General features: G+C 33.6%; 3 protein-coding genes across 3 annotated transcripts; 2 read left to right on the top strand and 1 right to left on the bottom strand.

Annotated features, from left to right (window-relative positions):
* Positions 1-1,405: 1,405 nt before the first annotated feature.
* Positions 1,406-7,221, top strand: LOC132733486 (neo-calmodulin-like). Its single transcript, XM_060720137.1, has 6 exons — positions 1,406-1,634; positions 3,154-3,262; positions 4,170-4,331; positions 5,019-5,109; positions 5,887-6,035; positions 6,968-7,221. The coding sequence occupies exons 1-6, from the start codon at positions 1,611-1,613 to the stop codon at positions 6,988-6,990; spliced, it is 558 nt and encodes a 185-aa protein (XP_060576120.1). The 5' UTR covers positions 1,406-1,610; the 3' UTR covers positions 6,991-7,221.
* An 8,084-nt stretch (positions 7,222-15,305) lies between these two features.
* LOC132733469 (N-acyl-phosphatidylethanolamine-hydrolyzing phospholipase D-like) lies at positions 15,306-20,369 on the top strand. Its single transcript, XM_060720118.1, has 5 exons — positions 15,306-15,865; positions 16,217-16,708; positions 17,332-17,480; positions 18,046-18,160; positions 18,691-20,369. Exons 1-5 carry the CDS (start codon positions 15,662-15,664, stop codon positions 18,814-18,816), a joined length of 1,086 nt encoding a protein of 361 aa, XP_060576101.1. The 5' UTR covers positions 15,306-15,661; the 3' UTR covers positions 18,817-20,369.
* Positions 20,370-22,114: 1,745 nt separating this feature from the next.
* LOC132733473 (uncharacterized) lies at positions 22,115-24,767 on the bottom strand. The gene is made up of 3 exons (XM_060720124.1): positions 24,457-24,767; positions 23,893-23,967; positions 22,115-22,780 (listed from the first exon to the last, which is right to left on the bottom strand). The coding sequence occupies exons 1-3, from the start codon at positions 24,668-24,670 to the stop codon at positions 22,290-22,292; spliced, it is 780 nt and encodes a 259-aa protein (XP_060576107.1). The 5' UTR covers positions 24,671-24,767; the 3' UTR covers positions 22,115-22,289.
* Between the last annotated feature and the right edge of the window lie 878 nt (positions 24,768-25,645).

Here is a 25,645-nt window from a genome sequence, read left to right as displayed (position 1 = left end):
ACCTGATTTGAAAGAAACCATATTGTATTTGTATTTTAATTAGACCATAAAAAGGACTAGCTACGAAAACAAGCTCAGAACGTTTTACAAGACACACGTGTATACATTGGCTAGGAATGAATAGTCTTTTGCGCTTCATCTTTATCCTTGACAGCAACATGGAAACTGAAATAAACTTTTTTAGAAAGTACAACCAAGGTCGCAATATGGTTACACTGGGCAATGTGATAATTATCGAAAGAATTAGAATGAAGATAACAACCTCCACCCCCACAAAAGCAGCCCAGCATCCACAGTCACCTCCCTAAAAACGGAACGGCACCAAGCGGGGCACGGAATAAAAACGAGGCAAGCTCCGGATGCGCAGGCTGGTCTGGATCCATGCTGGTCGCAACCCATTATGTTGGTTTTGTCGTGACGCGGCTCATATCATTTAACAGAATAATGATTGCAGTCAAAATAACTTTGCGACTGTGTTTCAAAACTGTATTAGCATAATGTAACAGAGGAAAGATGAATTAATCGTCTTACTGCATATGTGAGATGACATGTAATAACGCCATTGTTTTGCACGCAGGATGACATATTATATTCTACAATACTTTTAAAGTCGTCCGTGACCCTTCCACCGCCTTTATTTTTGGCAAATATCAGCATGGTCCCTCCAATAAGAGAAAAAAATACTTATCGATCAAAAGAATTCAAAATGGCAGTTATTAAATCTACGACTCAGCTATGATAATAGTCGGTACAGCTTACAAATATATTTATGGCGGGTTTTACTTAAGTCGTTACTCCTTTGGTTGAACTTAAGAAGTTGGTGGAACATGTCTTACAGTCTCCTACACAACCAGTACCGCTAACGTATATCAGTGCGCTGAAAGTGAATGTTAAGGTGATGTTAGAACTCTTGGGTAAATTTTTCAACCGGTGCTGCAGATGTTTTAAAGCATTTCATTTATGGACGCCTTACCACGTGACATTTTGCTATCAAATAGACATAGCAATCTTCTTCAATTGCGTTTAAATTTTTCATCTGTTTTATTCTTTCTTTATTGATCAATGATATATATGTCATTTCAATCAGATATCGATCATCTCTTAAACAGCTTGAATCATTTAACTATCACAAAGACGTCAACGCCGATGTCAAAGAACTATCTCGGATCTATTGAGATTAGATTGATCTGTTGGCGATGTTTAATATACCATTGATTAATATCCATATTAAATGCACAACTTCTTTTCATGAACTTGTAAACATGTAATTTAGTTTTGCAATATGTTACAGTACCGGCATTTCAAATTTCAAAACTCTTTTGGGGAAGGTAAATAAATCACTGATTGATCATGCTTTATAAAGATATATGAACAAATTTTTTTCTTCATATTTATAAATATGGTCACTCTACCGGAAAAATCCGATTTAAGGATTAAAAACAGAATTTGAACGATTGAAAATGTGTTTTATAGAAAAGTTAACTCTTATGAACTGTGTTTATAAACAAGACAATTTTTAGTTAAAAAACAACAACAACAACAACAACGGAAATATTAAAAGATAATTGTTTGAATTAGTTTTTCGTACTTACATAAGAAAGGATTAAAACATGTTTCAAATGAAGGCGGACCAAGTATGTTAACATTTATGTTATATGCATAAGTAACTTAAAGTGTTGTCCAGGCAGTATACGGACTGGATGGAATTTAGAACTGCTTCGCGTTCATTTTCATGATTTAAGCGTCAAACTATCAAAAATATATAAAGCTGTATAATATATTTACTGCCTGTAGTTTACAAATTAATTGTTAAATTTTTTGAAAAAGAACAATGGCAAAATACCAGTATAAAGGAAATATTTCTTTATATTTCATAAGAGCAACGGCGCATGCACAACATCATTGTGAAACGGTTAAAACAGAACATGATACTATTTTTGTTTTGAAACTTTTATTCTGTTACAATTTTTCCTGTGTGTAGATTTAAAAAACAACATTCTATTTCACAGCTCTTTCGAAAAATGGCCACAATATTTTTGGAATCAACATTATTTTACCATAAATGAATTTTATACAAAAATATATAAAATTTTATATGAAAATATTTCCGTAGATATAGCTTTATACCCTTTTAATTTACCTAATTAACAGCACAGATTCTGAAAAAATAGCAATAAAATACAGATTTGACCAGGCTTTATATTTATGGTATGCGATAGTCACTTAATTCAAAGCACACTAAAATTTAAAGCACACTATCATACTTTAAAAGAAAGATTGGTCATCACAATGTAAGGATTCATAAAAATATATCTGAAAAGTAATCTTAAAAAGATTTTGTCGCCACTTAACACTGTGAAAATTTCACCTGTATTTGTTTAACCGTCAGTTATTTCACTAATAAATCATATATGCCAATAGGCCAAACTAATAGTTTTTAAAGGTATATTACCGAACAATAGGGGGCGATTACAATCTAAAATCAACTAGCTAAACATGTATATACCATGTCAGGACAAATCTATAATCGGGTTTTACTTTTTTCACAGTGATTAAGACAAGAGGTATATTTGGTTGTTTGAAAGGATTTTTTTCGGAGTTTTTATTCGTTGTTGTTGGATTTTACTTGTTTAAGTTTAAGTGTATGTTTTCATCTTAGTATAAGATTTTTTAAGCACTTCTTAAAATTGTGGTGAATTTGAAAAATAATACATTTGCAAATTGTGTTTTTTGTTTTGTTTTTAAATTCATTAGGTAAATTTGACATTTTGAATGGAAATTAAGCTCGGAGATTTTACTTGTGATTGATGGATTTTACTTATTAATTTAAAGAGTATCTTTTCATCTCAATATACATGTATAAGGTTATTTTTTTCAAGCACTTCAGACACTGGTTAATTTAAAGAACAATAAATTTTCAAAATGTGTTTCATTTATTTCTTAACGTTAGGTAATACACCACTAAATGATTTCTCGCGATATTTTTATTTTTTATTTTCTTGACAGATTGTTGAAACGAATATACACAGTGAAAATAAGAATGCTACGGTGTGAAAGTCATTTTTTAAGATGATGAATTTAATAGAAAAATATATTTAAAAAAACGTATACAATTTTTACACAATTTTACACAACATGTGGTAATTATTCTAGGAAATGGATATGGATGAGTGCGGAATGGACGCCGGTTACGATCCAGATGAGGACGAATGCGAGCAACATGAGGCTCCAACGGGGGAACTTACAGAAAGTCAAAAAGAGCGTAAGCATTTTTTCTGAATGTTGTACCTGATTAAAATATATTATTTTTATTCTATGGAAAAAAGTAAATATATATAAGTAATTTAAATCTCCCCTTTTGGTATCGCATAATAAATAATTGTTTTCATTTCCATGTGACACAATGATTGTTATACTCGTAAAACATTCAGTGACAATTTTGTGACAGAATTAAATGTTGACACACGAACATCCTGTCAACGTAGTTGGCCTGTGCTCAAATTAATTAATTAATCATTATATTTTGAAATCTTTTTATTATGTCACATGTTACGAACACAGTATGACTTTTATTTTCAGATAATTTTTATGAATGAATGCAAAACAAAACAAAATAAATATTTAAAAACTCGGTTAAAACAGGCATGTAAGTTTGACTAATAAGAGGCCAAACACTTTCATGATTAAATAACGCCCCCATCCCTTCTCCCTGCCCCCATGTCTTTCCCCAGTCCCTCTTGATAGAACCCTGCTATTTTATGTTAACAATGACTTCATAATTAATTTGAGGAAAAATGATGTTGGACATGTTAATTCCTATAATATTGTAATTTAATTGCTTCCGAGGGTCGGCTCTTTTTTTTCCAGATTTTATAAAGTCTTAGCCACTTACGCCGAAATCCCGCGAGTCTATAGTGAGACATAAAATTAGTGTGGAATGTCAGTTTTCAATTCATAACAAGCTACTTATAGGGATTAAATAGGACGAATTGTGTAAAATGTGTAAGGCCATTTTACGGTATGAATCGGTTAGCACAAACAGTATTATATGAAAACATGTTTATTGTAAAATATTATTCCCAAGTGATCAAATATCAATGGATAAGATATCTGAACATTTCTATTTTTATTATTTTTTTAATTCCTTTTATTTCTTATTTTCATTTCAGACATTAAAGATTTATATGAAAATTTTGATATAGACAAGTCCGGTACATTATCATTAAAAGAGCTGAGAAAAGCACTACAGATTCTTGGTTTGAACCCCACAGTCAAAGATGTGAAAGACATTATGAAGAAAAATGACGTTGGGCCAAATTCTAAGGGAAAAAGTAAATGCATTTATATTTTTTGCATCAGTATTTACACTTTACAATCGTTACAGAAGAGTGTCTTGCCAAAAGGCATCATGTTACATAGTTATAAGTTGTCTTTTTTTATTTTTGTAATACTTTAAAGGCGTACACCACAGTTACATTAAGACATATTACAGATTGAAAACTGCATAATAAAATCTAATGATATATAGATCACCACAGAGACATTTTAAGCAAATAAAAGCTAATGGCCACCAACCTCGCGGAGGACAATGTTATTATTATGGACATATCGGTTGTTGAAGCAGCATGACTACATACTTATACTAGTTTTCATGAAAATTTAAAATGTATTTAAAAGTAAAATATTGTTAAGGGAACAAAAAAGTAATTTATACATTGCAAAGGGCACTTACAATCCATGTAAGATACCAAAAAGGAGGTCAAAATATGCAAAAGAAGCCCTTTCCAGCTTTAGTAAAGCATTAGGATTATGATGATAAATACTGCAAAACAGTCATCAATCGCACATAACATGTAAATAATTACTGGAATTTTGAATCTTTTTTCATTTTCTTAAAATCTGTGTACATTTTTCTAAAGTTTGGTTTTCTTGAAATATTTTGACTCATCTGGCTGTATGCAACTTTAATATCAATTTCAAGCATTTCATATATAAACATGTTATTATCATATATTTAGAGAAGGTCACATATGAAGTATTTGAACAGATCATGAAGGAGGAACTATTGAAACATACTTCCACAGAGTTTGATCTTTTGGAAGCATTTAGGTACTGCCAATATTTTAATACACATAGGTTTCATTCTCAAGCAAATTGATCACAAAACATTAAAAAGATCTTATGTACTCAAATCACGCTAAAATGACATTTTTATAGTCCCATAAAAATTCAATATTTTTTTGGTTTTAAATCGTAAATATATCTATATATGTTAAAAAAAGAAATTTAGACGCCGACAGAATCACCGAGTAGTTTTAAAACAAGTAATGTGACTTGAACAAACCCTGGAAGTTACAATATATTGTATGATTGAAACAATTCTAAGCCATTCCTTTGACATATTCATAAACGTTTTCAGAGTTCACTGTGACAACTATTGTGAAATCTTAACGCTCTAACCTGACCCACGTGGGTCAAATTAGGAAACTTCATAAGGAGAAAAGTTTGTTCCTGTTCGGAAGAAGTCCGTCTGTTATCCGTTGGTCTTCCTGTAAAATTATCAGAAAAGGACTGCAGGAAAGGACTGAAATAACAAAAATAATTTTCATTGATCATTTTAGAATTGCAAACTGAAACCACGATGAATCTCATTGGTCATTCTTAAATAAAATGTAAAGGACAGTTCTACCTTTTCTGAAATAAAATGTAAAGGATAGTTCTTACCATTCTAAAATAAAATTTCAAGGATAGCTCTAAAAATGTAAGGGATAGCTTTTGCCACTATTAAACAAAATGTTAAGGAAAGTTCTAGAATAAAATGTACAAGAATGAGGATAGTTCTTTAACTTTTTGGTTAATTTGTAAATGATTCTACAAATATTTCAGACTTTTTGATCGTGATAAAAATGGTACATTAGACAGAGAGGAGCTAAAGAGATGTTTAACTTCCCTCGGTGAATGTCTAACGGACGAAGACGTGGACGAAGTCTTCAATCAACTTGATACTGACGGAAGTGGAACTTTGAGTATAGTTGGTAAATATCGGATTTTTGTTTTGTAAATGAAATGTATTTACATGTACAATGCTTGAACAACTTCTGAAGTTACATTTTCTTTCCTGTCATACTGTATTATTTGATAATGAATGAATACTACTAACTGAAATTGAATTATGAAAACATTTACAAAATAATTATTTTAGATTACAATATATTGAAGCCGTACTTATGAAAAGAACTTATAATTTTATCTTCATGTGATATACTGTAGTAACTTTTTTATTCTAAAGCACTTTCTTAAGGTGCCTTGTTTCTTGTCCATTCAGGCCATTTTTTTTTACGTAAATAGTCCGTTTGTACGTCTTAGATAATTTATAAAATTTCAGGGCCAAGAAAACAAAACTTAAGAGATGAAATTCGGAGTCTCTTGGATTTGTGGAAATTGTTCATTAGAGATGATGAACAATGCCACATCTCTCTCGCCCCCTAGCACCGACTTACTCTCATCTCCCCTAGCACCTGCTAACACCCACGCCCCTAGCTCCGACTTACTCTCAAGCCCCTAGCACCGACTTACTCTCACGCTCCCAAGCACCGACTTACTCTCACGCTCCTAAGCACCTACTTATTATCACGCCCCTAGCACCGACTTACTCTCACGCCACTAGCAGCACCAACTTACTCTAACACCCCAGAGCACCGACATACTATCACGCCCTCTAGCACCGAATTAAGAAGCGTTCAATCTTTAACACTAATAGTATTGGAATCAATTATCCTTTGGGACGGGACAAAGTACCAAGATGAAGTACGGGAGTGGGCAACTTTCAACATTTTATTAAAAGATGTAGGCTTCGGGAACCATTACATGGAAATCTTTTATGCGTTACTTTGTTTACTAACTCGACAACGTCCCCTTTGACTATGTATTCATCTCAGCTTCCTGTTTTATCTTTTTTATTTTACAGAGGTGTCACAACTACTGGCATGAAGTGCTCGGACAAGTTGTTGCGACGGACAAAATGGCTATTACCCTCTAACACTTGCAGAAACTCATTTCTCATTTTCTTCCATGGATGTGTTGTTATTCTCATGCGCTATGTAAACATTTTGACGTAACAAACGTTCTTGAAAATGACAAAATTGGAACAACAGTTATCTGTTATCATGTGCATTTCTTTAATGTTAATAAATTTATCATTATTATTACATTTACATGTTACATACGTGTTGTGTTGCTTATCAAACCCTATTCAAATACAGTATACTTATCATCTGAAGAAAATATTTTTGCCGTTTAATTTTATGATATGATTTAAAGATAGACTTATAGATATATCTGTCTGCAGATCCGTGCAGGCGAACTTAACTCTTTATTTCTTTTCGAAAACACTTGAGGTGACATTAAACAGTTCCAAATATAAAATATAGAAATCATTTAACCGAATCAACAGGGTATACACCAAAGCGGTGCGGTAAGATCAATAGTTAATAGTTTCCTATGCCTAATGAACTTTGTATTTCTGAGCTCTTCTTTATTAGGGAGAATATCTTGTTATAATTTGTATTGTATTTCAATACTAAAATGTAAGACTAATCCCCAACTGTCTGAAATATAAGGATTTAGTGCCATTCATTCACAGGCCCGTTACTATCAAAGATAATTATATTTAAATTCCTTTTAAAGGCCATTACTGGAATTATGATTGTTGAAGAATGAATAATGCATTATAGCGTTAGTTACGTATTCGTCTCAACGTAATGCATCTAAAGAATTTGCGATCTCTACACAAAAATGTGTTTCTAACACACTTTGCGTTGGAAATGTTGATCTTTTCAAATTTGAGTTTTTTTACCCCCGAAAATGCTTTTGTTAATTCTTAAATAATTACAGGTTTCTCTTGTACTATCTTCAAATATCAGAACATTCAACTACATGTATGTAATTATGAGTTTTCACTTCGATTAGTTCAAGTCGAACACTTTGAACTATTTGCACCCCACAACTGTGGATTCGAATCATGCCAGGGACTATGATTCTTGCCTATAAGGAAGTTATACAGCTTGGTTACAGAAGGTTCTATTTAGGTGCCCAGTTGTGTCTGGAAAAGGCTTGCAGGTGCAGTTCTGCGTCTTAATTCCTCAACCAGTATTAGCCGGGAACTGGTCATTTCACATTTACAGTGTCGGTGTGCCTTTGAACCCACCAACAAAACATAAAGTGTGTGTATTTCAGTATATTTATACTCGCCACCAATTGTCCATATGGGCAATTCCTCCACTTCTTTAAATTCTCATCCGAGAGACTGCCGAGACTGTTCTGTAGTTTTAGATGGACAGCCCGGTAATCAAACCCACATGATCGAGATTACAAGACTCGCGCTTTAAACGATTGAGCTATGCAGGCTGGCATAAATACAATACATTTCAAAAATATAAGGGCAGATTGGGAACAATAAAAAAACAAGCGCGATTTTCCTGAAATGGTAAAGTTTAAGTATTTTTTTGCTTAAAATTGTGAAAGAAGAAGCGATATCAACATAATTTGTGAACAACAATTCACAACCCAGTTTTGGTCAACACAAAATGCTTACTTGACATTTTTCAACATTGAATATTTTAATAACTTTTTCATAACTTGGACACTTTTGGGTACGAGGTGAAGCTACTAAATAAATTTTGAAATTTTGTTTATATACTGTTTTCGGAAGTATTCATTCATTTTTTTAATTATTGCGAAAATGGCGTTTCTTTCGGTTTTGAAGCTGGTATTGTGGAATTTTGAAGGGACATTATTCGAATTGTAAAGGCGCGCGTGTGTGTTCTAAGCTCAATAAGGGTCCGCACGCCTGTTTCAGAGTACGTAAATGAGCGTTATATAAACCCTATGTAGCAGTATTCAATGTGGCGAATAAAGAGAGATAATCCAGGAAACTATCACACCCGCAGGTACATGATTTATTTCCCTTTTAAAGGGGAAAAAGCTATATAAAAAGTAAGAGTTGTATCATCGAATGTCTTTATATACTGCGAATTCACTTAAATTCGTGGGCATGAAATTTCGTGGTTTGATCAAAAAGGGAATTTTCGTGGGTTCTTAAATTCGTGGATTTTCGTTTTCTTGTTAAAAAAAATTCAGAAACCTAATGCAAAATAATCTTAAACTTAATCGCCGAACATTTTTACTTACAACGTGTATATATCTTTACTTGTCACACAGCGCTTGTCAATAAATTTAATCCTTGCCTCTGGGCATAACTAATATAGCACAGTTACTGCCGATAATGGACTGCAATTAACGCAATGTATGTGACATGATATGCACCTCCATTGGACACACTGCCCCTGTATCTATTTAACACACATGAATATTATATGTTAACGGAATAAAATGTCCCTGAACAAAATATTATGCTGCTTTTAGCAATGCACTACACTATTTTATGTGTCTGATCGAGGAATTATACAAACACAGGTACAATGTATATTGAAACTTTCCCTTTTCAAACTACAGGCTCCAGATTGTTCAAAACATTGGCAAGTGATAAACAAAGGATCCACTGGCTAAAAAATGACTGTCCGATAAATTCTGTTGCTAACGGATAAAATTATCCAGTGTGTTAAACTTTAATTAGTCAATGATCATCGGATAATGCCCTTAGTTGTTAGCAGTAAAAATCATCAAAACCATATTTGATACTAGAAAGAAATAAACATACATTAATTTTGTAAGAAAAATTTTGAATCAAAAATGATTTTTCTGTCATAATGATGATGACCTAGCTAATCGCCTGGAAGAATCGCGCATGCTTATTGCAACTTATCAATATACTATTTATACATCAAGGATTATTTCCCTTGATCTATGTCCCAAATTAATCGGGATAAAGATATGTGTGTTTTTCAAATTCATCATTGTGCTTGGATTTAATACAATTCGACAATACTGAGCGACATTAGAGATGTATGTCCTAGTTTTTAAAACGTTCTATCTTTAGTTACGTTCTTGCGGAACGTGATATGGGTTTTTGAGCAATTCCTATATGACGTTGCTTTGACCAGAAGCAAAAATTTCTCAAAGCGAGATCATATTTGAGCCGCGTCACGACAAAACCAACATAGTGCGTTTGCGACCAGCATGGATCCAGACCAGCCTGCGCATCCGCGCAGTCTGATCAGGATCCATGCTGTTCGCTATCAGTTTCTGTACTTGTTGGTAAGCGAACAGCATGGATCCTGACCAGACTGCGCGGATGCGTAGACTGGTCTGGACCCATTCTGGTCGCAAACCCATTATGTTGGTTTTGTCATGACGCAGCTCATTTAAAGGAATGCATTTTGGTGTGATAATGGTATAAATTTACCAAAAATACACACTTTAAATAGCCGATGATTCAAAGACACGTGCAAGGTTTATCTTACCTCTTGTTAGGTGGCGCGATAGCTCAATTGGTTAAACCACTGATTATCACTCCTGAGGTCCCGGGTTCGATCCTAGGTTACACCCTTGGGATTTTTCAGAGACACTTTCAGTGTTTCACAACTACCTAGAGGTGTACTGGTAAGAAATCCAGGTAATCCTCGCATGTATCAGTGCTATACACTGGGCATGTAAAGGAACCAAGGGGTCTATTCAATAAGAGCTAGATTCCCTTATATCTCATAGCTGCCTCTTTAATGTATACAATGTATACCTGCTTAGAGTGATCGTAAACGATCTAAAAGCAGTATAATGTAGAAGTAAAAGTAAGAAATTAGCCATTTCTAGTTGGTAATTAGGGAAATCATTTTATATTTTGGTCAGGGTTTCTAAATCTTAAAAAGCTAAAAATCATTGTCATTAAATACTTCAAAAATGTTTCTTGTTAATATGAAAAGGAAGAATAAAATATTATATCGTTGATGAGTTTTTAAGATGTGAATTACCTGTAACTTTAAATTAAAAATTATAGTTACTTACTATTAACACGGATTTATATTACATAATATAAATCCGTGCTATTAATAAGAAAATAAATACAGAATTGAACCGGGTAAAAACGGGAGGTAATCCTGTTACAAGGTTTCAAGGTTTATTTGAATACGTCAGGGCCCATATGGGCATGTGACAACATAAAACAGTACATACATACAAAATAATACAAAATGGCAAATAATATGTAAAAACAAAATACTACAAAATGACAAATTATAAATGGTCATACAACTCCATGATGTAATAAAATTACTGTAATAATTGACTGATAATGGAGGATGAGAGAGAAAAATCAAAAATCATTGCGAGAAAAAAAAAACAAAGAGAAAATACATAATCTAATAAGCTAACATTATTTAAATAATAACATAATATTTTTGCAAAATATGGCAAGTTTCAAAAGGATATCTTTATTACTATGGTTCATTAATTTTTCAAATTTTAAAGCACTTGGACGTTCATAGAAATATTTATCAAGATACAGCTTTCTTGTATTGACTAAATGTGAACATTCAAAAAGATAATGGAATTCGTCGCCTAAAGAGTTACTGGTACATAGGTTACAAGTTCTAAGTTCTCTTGGAATATCATCAAACCTTCCTTTTTCAATAGGAAGTTTGTGATTCATACTTCTAAATTTAAAGAGAATTAAAGCTAAATTCATAGGTAACTTGCTGAGGTATGGCTCAAAACAAAAATCCTGTTTATAAATCCTGTAATTTAGACATTTACTGGAATTATTAATTGTACTTCTCCAATTTTGCATAAAATGATCACGCAATCTTAAGTTGACAGTATTCTTGAATGAAGCAGGAGATTCCACATTTTGATTTATCCAAAAATGCGACAATCCAAGATCATTTAAATTATTTCGAACAAAACAGACCCAATCTGATTTAATATTATTCAGAGTATATAAATTATGAGTTGTTCTATATAGAATGCTGACTATCTTATCATGTTCAGAATTAACTATTTTACCCCAGTAATTGAGAACTCTACTTTTAATTTGTGTTGAAAGTGGGGTAATACCCAACTCCCCATAAATCATAGCATTTGGAGTACTCTGTTTCAACTGTAGAATTATCTTTAGGTATTTTAATTGAAATTTATCCACAACACTCACATCTTCAACACCCCAAACTTCACACCCATACAACAAAATGGGTGCTATCATTGTATCAAACAAGTGTAATTGCATATCTATTGGTAAATTAAGTATCCTAGATTTCCTAATTACAGAAAACATGGCTTTACGGGCTTGATCAATAAGGAATGTTTTAGTTCTGCTGAATTTACCATTAAATGAAAATTGGACACCTAAATATGAGAAATGCTCAACAATTTCCTGGACAGTCCCCTCATAGTGAAAGTTAGGCATATTACGCAAACCTCTCTTGGTTTTCCAAAATATAACAAGAAAAGCATTGATGCAAAGCATCAAAGGGCGACGCCAAAAGAATTTGATCCAGATTTGCACCTAAATACTTAACAAAAGATGTGTACTTTATAGCAGTACCATTACATGTGACCTGGAGGCTAGGGCCAGGTTAAGTTGAAACTTAAACCAAAAAAGAATAGACTCTGTCTTGCCAAGATGCAAAGGCAATTTATAGTCAATTAAGCAATCTTATAAGACTCATGTTATAAGAAAGAATTTCTTCAGATTTAATTTATGAGACACAAGGATTCCTGAGTCATCAGCATATAATCACTGGCACGAGTATCGGACCTGGGAAGAAAAAATATGACCAGATGACCAGATTGATAAAAAAAAACTGTGTTTATAAAAACCAAAACAAAAAATGTAAATAATGATCCCCTTTAAAAATATACTTTCAACTTGAAGTATATTTTTAAAGGGGGTCATTATTTACATTTTATTTTGGTTGTTGACACTTTTAAGATGAACACAGGTTCTTTTATCAATCTGGCCATATTTTTTCATCCAAGGTCTGATACTCGTGCCTGTGCATTATAATAAAAGCTTATTGCTTAGGGTTGAAGACATGTAATTGACATATATTAGACATAAAAAGAGGACCTAAAATGAACATCAGGGGGACAGCATAGGTACTCAGAGCAGTAGTAGAATAAGTACCAGCCACATCAACCAGCTACTATCAGAGATAAGACTTAAACCATGTAAGAATGTCATTATATATGGCAGATGCTTGAAGTTTCATGAAGAAGAAGAAAAACAACTTCTTCATGTGCAGGATAGTGTGTTCAACTGTATCAAATGCCCTTTGTAGATCTAAAAGTATCATGCAATACTGCCTTTGTCCATTTCAAATAATGCAATCTGTTAAATGAATCAAACATGTGTCAATTGAAAAACCACTTCTAAACCCTGACTGAAACTGCCTGACCATGACTCGAACCCATGACTTTCAGAAGACCAACTGAGCTATCCGGCCTGCTACACATTTTCTCTTTAATAATGAAACAGTTCTAAACCACAACATATTTCCCCACTATATCGATTTGTGTTCGTGAATTTCTTATGTTACAGAGCATAGGAAATTGAACTCATGCTTATATGCAGTCATAGGATGAGAAAAACTTTGAGCTTGACCAGAACTCATTAACCTGTGACCAACATAAGAAGAAATTTTATGAAGGCTGATTTGTATTTTGCATCAAGGGCACCGGGCAAAAACATGAAAATGCAACAAACAAACCACTTTGTGGTAGATTGTATTTTCATGTTTTCATCTGGCGCCCAGTTACTTTTTGTACTATGTTGGTTTTCATGTGGCACAAATCACAATATAAGTCTCAACATATCAATATACTACTGTCTAAGATATACATGTATGCACATAACATTAATAATTCCCAGTTTATATTAAATAAATATGAAATCCTAACATTAACATTAACATGCTTTTGATGACCTTACAACTGGTGAATTATATACAACAAAAATAGTATTATAAGTAATACCTAAGATAGACAGAAAAGAACAAATAATTTAGTAAACATAAGTTACTTCCCCTTAAAATAAAGAAAACCTGAAACCCAAAAGAACACGATAAACAGCAAAATTATGAAATGTTGCAGGTTCAATTTTATCAAGCCATGCAAATTAATGGTAAAGTATTCATAAAAAAATAGATGGCCATGTGTCAGCAGTAATTGCAGAAAATCGGATAGCTTTCAACATCCGGATACTGGTACACTTTGTAAAAACAACCATTCTGCGCAACAGATAAATGTAAAGGTAGCACTCCACACTAAATTTCAAGTTTCTGTCGTCAATGTCCTACAAGCAATATGTCTGATAAATCTGATCCCAAACTAAACAACCTGGAAAAAGAAAACACATTTTGTTAAGAACATATATGTCATACCATTGCAAATCTGTAATGAAATCATCCCATGTGCAACAGTCAGACAGTTAAAAAAAATCCAATTCATTCCGTAAAAGCCAAAAATCTATAGTGGTCCGAGACCCAAAACAACATTTTTCGTACCTCCGGCAAAAAATACCTGCAAATATACGGTCTACAAAAACTCAGTCACTGCTTTAGCAACTCCCTGTGCATGCAAAATATCACAAAGAAATAGGTGCTTGGCCTTGTAGATTTTTTGCTATTGCTGAAAGTTTGTACCCCCTGTAAAATTACTTTTTTTCACCGAGCATGCTGTTTAAAAGCAATGTTTACAAACAATGGCGACCTTGACATCAATAATTATCAGCATGTGATTTCTAACCATGTTTTCGAATTTGCCAATGCTCATATTACATGTCACAAAAACAAATTTCATGCTGAAAATGCATTTTAAAGACAACCAGTCATTTAAATCCACAATAGTCACTATATCCATGAAATCCTCCCTGGCCATTCGAAGCTGCGGCTTCATTTAGTGTGGTGTGCTGCCTTAATAAGGATAAAATCAATAGGATAATCGTTTACAACAGTTTCATTACCTATCCTTATACTCAATTGCAGGTGAACTTTCTTCTTGTAGGAAAATTTTGAAAATGTATAAATGATACGGCCTCAATCTAGACCACAACGATATTCGAAATCCGGGTTTTAGTATTGTCATTAAAACTAAGGGACAAGCTGTTAAACTTAACCTGCAATTTCGTGAAAATAATATCACAATGCACATGCTTTTTACATAAAGTTATTAAATACAAATATAACAACACATTTGTTTACTTGATTTTTACGAATCAAAATAAAACTAATTTACACAACATGAAATTAACTGCTAATAATAACAGCTCCTTCCATAGGCAAAAATAAAAAGCGTTCCATAAAAGACGACGCCGCTCACCGGCGTCGCCAATAACTTTGGTTTTACACATGTACTATGTATACGTCATGAATTACTTCCCTTGATCAATGTCCGAAATATTTGACCTTTATCATAGATTTAACACTGTACACAGGTTTGGTTAAACTGACAAAATAATACCAAATTCAACGGAATAAGATATGTGGATATTTCAAATTCACCATTGTGTTTGGATTAAATAAAGTTCTACCATACTGAGCAACCTAGAGCTGTATGTCCTAGATTTTAACACGTTCTATCTTTAGTTACGTAATGCAGTGGGAAACTATAAAGTAGATTCTACAGAAACGTACACGGATTTATTCGATTTAATTATAAGGCCTGATTATTTTCTAGTTTCGCTTTAATTATTAATAATAAACTGCTGATAAACATGGGCGGTACAGGGGGAAAGATAAACAAAGATGAGAATGGCATCGATCCGAAAAGTTTTGAAGAAAATGGATTAGTACAACCTATATTTGAAAATGGACGTTTCAAAAATCCGTTCGATACGTTCGAAGAAAGGACATTGACAGATGTTTTTAAGATGATCAGGTCTGAGGACAACAGTAAAATACCATGGAAAAATAAAGAGGTAAATTGATTTTTTATTTATAATGGGGTGTTAATTATAAAGGGAAGTAACTCTTTAGGTTATGATTAATAACTATCCAAAACCATTCGCGGGGAAATACAATCTTGTGCATAACTTTATCCACGGGTATTCGGCTCATTTGTCTTGTCTACAGTATAATGAGAAGATGATCGTAAAAATTATCTCCCATAGATCATCAAAAATAAAAAAAATAATACTTGATCTAGCTGATCTACCTAGCGCCCGTTTACTGTAGTAATAAAGGATGTAATAATATATATATATTTTTCATTCATTTTAGTAAATTTTAGAACACTTTGAAACAAAATTCACAAAATGTTCTTAATACAGGAACTTGACAGAACATTACCAGTTGTAACACCAGATTTTGAGAAGTTGAGGAACCCTCCAAACGGCAACGTTCAGCTAATGTGGGCCGGACACGCCTCTATACTGGTACAGTTTGATGGACTGACTGTACTCACTGACCCAATATGGGGAGACAGGTGCGGGCCGCTTGGAATTATGGGTCCGAAGAGATATCGCCCGCCCCCGTGCAAGATTGAGGATATCCCACACGTGGATGCAGTTGTTATCAGCCATAATCATTACGACCATCTTAATCACGAATCGGTGGTCAAACTGAACCGGAAGTTTGGCGACAAGCTACATTGGTTTGTCGCTATAGGTCAAGCCGACTGGATGAGGCAGTGTGGGTGTAAAAATGTAGTGGAGCTAACATGGTGGCAAGAACACACTCTTGCCAAAGATGGTAAACAGTACATGTTTGCTGCAACCCCAGCACAGCATTGGTGCAAGCGAACAATATCGGATACAAACAAGGTATATTATATATTGGTTATAAAGATTTTTGACAGATTATATGACCCAATATAACCCTCCAAACGAAATTGAGAAATCAAATTGAAATTCAAAAAATTAATAAATCATAATAATAAATTACATGAACCCTGTTTAATCATAATCGCATGATGCATTATGTCCGATAAATATTATTATAGGCAAAACATCAAGTATGAACCACGATGTTTGTCTACGCAAAGTTCCAATTAATAGCCTTGTGTTGTGTTGTTTTGTAATGCAATGAAATGAAATGATATGCTATGAAATGTTTGTTTGTTTGATTAGGTTTTACGTCACACCAACACAGTATATTATAGGTCATATGGGGACATTCCAGCTTTACTGATGGAGGAAGACCTCAGGTGCCATTAAGTGCTTTCAGGCACAAACAGTCACCTGAATAAAACCGCCGACGTTCCGTAAGCTAGCTAGATAGCTTCCTTACATGATAGAATCCAAAGTCCCAGTCGAGATTCGAACCCACATTGGTGAGGGGGCAAGTGGTTTGAAGTCAACGACTTTAACCCCTCGGCCAAGGACGCCATGTCTTATATCATATCGTGTCATGTCATTATATTTTTATTATATTGCCCATGTTTCAGGCACTATGGTGTAGCTGGGTTGTTAAAGGTCCAAAACACAGTTTTTACTTTGCTGGAGACACAGGTTACTGTTGTGCTTTTAAACAGATTGGGAACAAATATGGTCCATTCTCATTGTCAGCCATACCTATAGGAGCGTATGAGCCAAGGTGATAGTATTTTGTTTTTTCTGTATGATTGTACTATGTAATAATACTTGTTACCTTACCATATTTAACCATTAATATAGTTCTTACAGCTTTGTGTCGCCAGTTACAGTGAAGAGCCGTATTGATATATGGTTAAAATTGTAAGATTTGAACATTTGTAACACCTGGGGGCTAAAGGAAACATTTTAAGGTTAGATCCAGGCATGCTGGCAGACAGAAACAGTACTGACTTAACTTGATACTCTTAGTGGTTAAGTTAGGTCCCTGTTCGTAAGTTAAAGTAGAAATTACTTGAAATTAAGTTTGATTGTCCGTTTTACGGCCATTTAGATTCATTTTGGTCATATGCCGGAAATTGCCCCATTTTACCAGTTTTCCTGGATAACTTTAAGCAGTAATAACCTTTTTTTTCCTCAAGTGACATTCCTGCATGATTTCAGGATCAGCGGCGGGAAACAAAAATCATTGGATTCAATGTCCCAGATCAGTTGCCAAGATAAAGACTAATATTGTCACTGATAATAAATGAAAGTATAAACAATAAGACCTTTTCTGATATATACAGATGGTTCATGAGACCACAGCACGTGAATCCGGAGGAGGCCGTCATTATGCACGAGGAATTAAAGTCAGAGAAATCTGTAGGGATACATTGGGGGACATTCAGACTGACAACAGAGGTATGGTGTGATATTGACGGATATTCTTTTGTACATAATTTGTGTGTTTTTGAGTTTATTTATACTCACCACCGGTTGCCCATATGGGCTATTCCTCCAGAAGAGTATTAGCTATGTGGGCCAGATTGTTTATATAGGTAATGTTTGCTCATGGACTGTCACATGTGGTCTTTTTTCCACCAATGAAAATGAAGTAGCCATATGAACGTATGTGACTTCAGATGATATCAAACTTAGCAAATCTGATGATGGTAAAATTATATAGTTTACAGTTTATAAAATGTCATAATGTGACAAAATATTTACTTAATTCCGATAGTTCTTTAACTTTTTGAATCTACATATAGAAGAAGTGTAATTTCAGCAAGCTTTTTTATGTACACCAGAAATAAAGCCAAAGTCAAGTCAATTAAAAAAAAACAATTATTTTTCACTCAGTCACTTTTAAAACATGACTGCTTAATACGCTTATCAATAAATTGCAGTACGAAAACCGTTTCCATTGTAACTTTTTCTTTCTTATATTTCAGCATTACATGGAGCCTAAACAGAAGCTAAGTGATATAGTGAAAGAGAAAGGTTTAGATTCAGGATGTTTCTTCACAGTGAAGCACGGAGAAGTTGTGACGTTGACAGACGAACATGTGACATCTTGATGAACATTTAGTGTTAGGAGTTTCCATTTATTTTAATGTCTACATTTAAAGCGGCCTTCAGCTGCTATTTTTTGTTGCAAAAACAATTCTGTGTTGTTTCAAACTAAGTATTTCAGTAGTTTTAGTAGTTTTATCTTGGAATCATATCACTGTTTAGCTTCAAAACAGGGTCCCGAGAACTATTTATAACGCATCGGCGACGTTCGTTTCTAAAACAACGAGTCGTCCTATTTGTTTTTATTTGTATTTTATTGTCGGCAAATTTTCATTTTCCATCTAAATTCTTTTCATTTTCCACCTAAATTCTTTTGGATTTGACAAATTTATGAAACGATTTGTCTAAAAAACAACTTGCCCCTTACCGCTGTAGGTTCGAATTCCTAATGTGAGGAAGCTATCTTGCTAGCTTACGTAACGTCGGTGGTTCTACTCAGGTTTGCGTCCGTGCCTGAAATAATGCTCGGAAGGGCAACTGAGGTCTTCATTCACCAGTAAAGCTGGAATGTCGCCATATGACATATACTGTGTCGGTGTGACGTAAAACCCAATCAAGCAAACAAACAAAATCTAAAAATAACATATTTAACCTTCGGTAAAAAGCTGAAGGCTCCTTTAAGATACAATATTAGTACGACAAACAGACATGTGACATAATAAACAAAATAAGCAAAACCATTACTTTTGGTAAATAAGGAATTTTTACGGAGAGCTGTGACAACAAAATCAACATGACATATATACAAAACTAATACAGTATGGTTTGATATGAAAAATGTTTCATGTTTTAGTTTCGATACATGTTATTTATTCACTGTTTTGGTTACGATGCATGTTATTTATTCACTGTTTTGATTTTAATGCACGTTATTTATTCATCACTGTTTTGGTTTAGATGCATGTTATTTATTCACTCAGGGAAACAACGTGAATTTGTTATTTTGACAGAAAAATATGTGCCTAAATATCTTAAAGTTCCATAAAGCCTGAAAAACGTTATATTTTTAATTTTCAAAAACTTTGTATTTTTGGTGCACTATTCGATCATTGACCCTCGTTTTGCCTTTTGGCAGTTGAACAGTCATAATGATTTGTTACTCGTTGTGGAAGTCAAAATGCCTCTTTGTTTACATTTTACTTCCTTTATCATAAATTATTTCACATTCAGAGCTATTTTTCAAGTCATAAGTATCTTACATAATTATATTGTTCTAAATCAATTATGACAACATTATAAAACACGCGTTTGCTCTTTCTATAGATACAAAAATATGAGACTTCATGTGCCTTTAATGTATTTTTTGTCTAGGTAATTTATTCAGGTCACGATGACATAAATATAAATCAACTTGTATACAGTGATAAAAAGTCACATAAATGTTTGTACATTAAGAATATTCTATTTATACATTGATATAAAAAGTGTAATTAATATCAAATAAATATATGAGCCGCGTCACGACAAAACCAACATTATGGGTTTGAGACCAGCATGGATCCAGACCAGACTGCGCATCCGCGCAGTCTGATCAGGATCCATGCTGTTCGCTATCAGTTTCTCTACTTGCTATAAGGTTTGTAAGCGAATGTAAGCGGATGCGCAGGCTGGTCTGGATTCATGATGGTGGCAAACCCATTATGTTGGTTTTGTCGTGACGCGGCTCATATGGTCTTTCAAATCAGCTTGAAATGAATAATTTGTTAATGAAACATTTTAACATCATTTCTTGTTTGTTTTGAGTACATATATTTCAGTATGTCTAAAGATAATGTTTTGAAATACAATTACTATTTGTGCATATCGAGGGCTTTGTGCGGCATGGCTTTAACTCATATGACATAAAGATGGAGTTACAATATTTTTGCACCAAGCCGACGAATTATTATACATGTATATCAACATGTTTATTTCTGATACCAACGACAATGCAATGTTTTGTTTTGATATTTAATCTTAAAGGGACTTAACTCATGTACTACTGGAAATATTTTTTCGAGATTTATGAACCATTTGGCGTAGGTTTGACCATTCGTTCACTCCGATTGTCCTAAATGTACAAAAAACGACAAAAAATAAAGAAAATAAAAAAAACGACAAGTAAAACAACAACCTTTAAACGCCTTTGACTCAAATCGCACTAAGAATAGCACAAAAAAATACGATTTTCAACTGAAATCTGCATGTACTTTTGGATATCTTTCCGTTTTAAATTTCCGATTTGATCTATGAAAGAATTTTATGCTCAATGGAATGCCTTTTATTTTACAAGTTTATATTTTGATATCAGAACAGAACTTGTGTAAAATGCTTGGTTATAGTCAATAATGTTTTGTTTTTATTGTGACAATCATGTTTGTACTTGCAGTATCATTACAATTTGCATTTACCATATTATGTTTACATTTTTATATCAGATCAAGTGTTAATGTTATTTTTTGTAATAAACAATCTTAATACAATCATATAAAATTTGATCTGTATATAAGTAGACAAGTATCCTTTGTAAGCACATGGGATATGTAACATCTTGTCTCCTAGAATCTTGATGAGAGTGGGTTCCCGTTTTTGACTTTGAACCAGTCCATATTACAAGATTAATATACTAAGGCCAGTCTGGATTGTTGTACGAGTTGGCCTAGATCTATACTCGTGACCTAGGCTTATTATGTTCGGTGGCCCTCAGTGGGCTAAGAAAATCACCTGTGTACTATAGAATTTTAAATTGTCTAAAATTTTAGGGGAACTTAACATCTTAATGTTGTAGGTGATGGTAGTGTTCGTAGATTGGTTATATTTTATCATGGTCGTCATGGTGATGATGATGATGATAGTACTAGTGGTGGATTCTTTCTCGTGAAGAAGCTATCCACCTAGCTTACGGAATGTCGGTGGTTCTACTCAGGTGCCCGTTCGTGCCTGACATTATGCACGGAAGGGCACCTTAGGTCTTCCTCCACCAGTAAATCTGGAAATGTAGCCATATGACTTATACTGTGTCGATGTGACGTTATTTAAACCCAAACAAAATATGATAATGATGACGATGATGATGATAATGTGGTAATGATGGCCGTTGTTATTATGATGATAATGATAATAATGATCTTTATGACGATATTGATGAAGATCATGGTGATGGCAGTGGTGGTGTAATATATTCAGATGTTTATTTTACATATTTAATCAGTGACAAATATAGCTCAACATAGCTGTATTTCGTATCCGATTCGATTATTATAACGCACATGTCCGTCCTTTGATAATACGTATCATTGATAGGACTGTATAAAAACGCTTCAATATTTTTTTTGATGGCTGAAGCTTTATTACATCAGTAATATGCACGCAGACAGATTATTATAAAATCAAAAAGTAAGTTGTCGAAAGAAGTGGAAAATGGAACAATTCATGAGTTTTCTTTTTGTTTGTTTGTTCATTTGTTTTGGAAGCGCGATCAGTCCGCGATCGAGATACGTTACAGAGAACATACTACGCATGTCAGCTCCCGACCTGCCTCATACGGCGGGCAAGATAAACTTTCACCGCATGTTCCTTCTACTAAATAAAGCCGGTTGTCGTCATCATTCTTGTCCCCATTTATCACCTTTTCCGGACGCCTATCAAGGCATACATATTCAGTAGCACCGCTGTCGCTGTAAGGCCCGGACACGAGATAGCCTTCATATTCCGTCGTCCAGCCGTCGTAACACTTATTCCTTCCCGGGAGCATCACCGCCACGCGTCTTTTCGTGTAGCACACAGCACACGGGGCATTGTGGTTGAACATGTTATCTCCGAAGTATTCTGCAGCACCGGTCTCCCGATGGTGCCAAAACTGATACTCTACGCCAGTGATTGTTCCTTGACTCTTTAACCCCGAATAGTGATCCCACGTCGGTCTGTCGGATAAACAGATGTAATTAGAGCCCGTACCGGTATGAGAGTTGCTCGATCCAGCCATAAAACCTAGAAATAGATAAATATAGCTTATGGTTTAAAAGTCTCATGGGGTTTAAAGGGCCATAACGTCTCAGTTATGCTTTTAATATTATTACTCAAAAGCATTTTTATTTTGGGGTTCCTAAATGTTTCTCATTGGCCAAGTACCAGAAACATCTTTTTCTACTTTTGCTTTTGTCAGTTACTAAAGTAAAAGTAATTTAAGTATTTTGTATGGAAGACAAAATACTACTTTATTTACTTTTTGCTGCATTTATGACAAATACTTTCACATCCTTCAGGTGATAAGTATCAAATTTCTAAAATCATGTTTTACACTAGTATTCTAACATTAAAAACCCATGCTTGCCCTTTCCTAAGATGGAAAAATATACATTCATTTCTAAAGCATAATGAGCCTTTAAGATTATAAATTACATGTCTGTGTATTTAGATTATTTATTAAGTTCATTATGGGCAATATGGTTATAAATAAAGTTTGTCGATTTTTAATTATCAGGTTCACAGGCATAAAAGATATACAATAAGTCAATAGTATTGATTTTATAATAAGCTAACTATAATTAATTGATTAATTAATTAGGCATTAGAATTATTCATTAGACACACAGGGCGGGGGTGTCATTAAGCTTATCAGTAAGTTCACGTTAATTAAGGTTTCTGGTCATGAACTTACAGGGGTTATTACTCAAGCCCATGGACACTGCAATGATGACTTTAGATGATGACCTTACACATTATTTATAGAGTTTAAAGACACTATAAAAGGTTCATGACGTCACAAACAAGAAACGATTTGCCAGTGTTGCCGATGTAAATTTAAGAAAAAAATATTTTAGCTACGATAATGATATGAAAATAACATTAAAAAGTCCATGCACGACACTTCTATTCAATTATATAGGAATACCATACAATTAGTGATAAATTCAAGCAGACGAAATTACCCAGAGAGAATAGTACAGAGGTTAGATGTACATGCCATTTCTATATATGCAATAACGGAGGGCTTTATACAAATAAGTAAGGACGAAAAATAGGGAAAAAACAAACCAATAACCCCCGGACAAATGTAAATTTGACCCTATAGCATGACTTGACCTACAGAAATAACTTACCGGTATATACTTGGGTTGTTCCGTTGTCAGGACAACTCCTGCGGCCCCATCTCGTATACAGGTCACCCCCGGCAACTGTAAGAGGTTTAAAATCTTTTAATAGCTTGTATTTAAATAAACCAACATACTACGAGCTCAGGTTTAAGACCTCATAAGCAGACGACCAAATGGCGTAAGTTTCATTGGAGAACTAAGAAAAAACATTGCATTTATAGGCTTCCATTCTGATCGAAAATTACAAATATTTTTTAGGAAACATTATTTAGTTATGCAGTTCCATAAAAGATGTATTAAGATATAAGCAATACCAATAAAACGTGATTAGATCGGAGAACTTATTTTCATAAATCAACGCTTTTACCATTTTCTTTCACGTTGAAATGTTTTTATTTTATTAATTTTTGTATCTATCTCTTTTTAAACATTAACTTTAGTTTTGTTCAGTCTTTCCTATATTTTAAGTTACTTAAACGTGAATGCACATTCCTGTTATTTTTATGTATTAAAATAACAATAAACAATAAAAAAAAAACATTAAAGGATGTCTTAAAAAAAAGGATTTACCTTTCTGCTCATCTCTGTGTTCGTTTATTTCATTTTGTAGCCTTTCAATCTCACTCGTAGCTGTGAACACTTCGTTCCTCAACAAAATCAGCTCTTCAGATATCCTGTAATCCATGTCTTGCCTTAGAGTACACAGTTGTTCAGATTCAGTGAAAACAGGCTGAGCTGAGAGAAATATGAAGAAAATCTTCACTAAAAGAGTAATATGTTTCATTTTTCTCCCGTTTTTGATTTATCACTTCAGAAAGTTAGTTTGTACGGAAGTCTTGGTAAAGTCTAACTGAAGATAGACGAAACAAATATTTTATTATGTAATTCTTTTGTTTTAAGATGATGTTTTTATTTGTAGAGGCCGCTTTGTTGATATTTTTCCTCCTTGTTTTCTTTTTCCTTACCAGGTATCTAATCTTTTGTCGCATCTAGTTTCATGTTTTTGTGTGACTTGTTTCTTAATGACAATAATGTTTAAGGTGATACATGTATCAAAAGCTGAATTTGGCGAACTGATTTTAATTTCGTTCCGTTTTATTTTTTCGGCCAACTTTCCGTTTTATTCATTTAATCTTGTCATTTTTCGTGTCAGAAGATGCTCTAGGTCAATTGGACTCTTACATTGTTTAGTAGATAATGCGTCAGTGCAAAGAGGTTATTTTTTCTGTCGAATCTAGTTTTTTGTCGGATTTTTAATAAAATACATAGAGGTAAGCATATGAATTAATCAGTATGAAACTATCCCGGTTATTTATCGGGCATCCTTCGTACCAGAAAGACTCGACCAAGTCAAATGTTCCATTAATAAGTCAAATTTGAGGCTTAATTCTGGATTCCTCAATCCTTGATGAATTATATAATGTCTTCAACTTTAAACATCAACACTATCAAAGTCAAATGAGACCCAAAATATAATATGTTAGCCGTCTCTTTTAAATTGTCCTTTTTACTGTTGGCGCATAGTACATCTTTGATTCATCCGTACATTCAGAAATGAGGTCCTGAGAAAACACACAAATCAACTTTTATAGTCATCATATAACACACACACAAAACTACACAGATGCAGTAGATACACTAACATAATTATGACCAGTAAAACTAGGGATGACTTAAATTGGGACTCTTCAAAATGCGAAAGAACTATTTTCTAGAACGGGTTTGGTCAAAATTCCGTATTGGGATGATACCAGAAATT

This window comes from Ruditapes philippinarum, unplaced genomic scaffold (assembly GCF_026571515.1).
Source record: "Ruditapes philippinarum isolate M1 unplaced genomic scaffold, ASM2657151v2 ctg842_1_1_1_1, whole genome shotgun sequence".
Lineage (NCBI taxonomy): Eukaryota > Metazoa > Mollusca > Bivalvia > Venerida > Veneridae > Ruditapes > Ruditapes philippinarum.
This window is presented reverse-complemented; position numbering and strand designations above follow the sequence as displayed.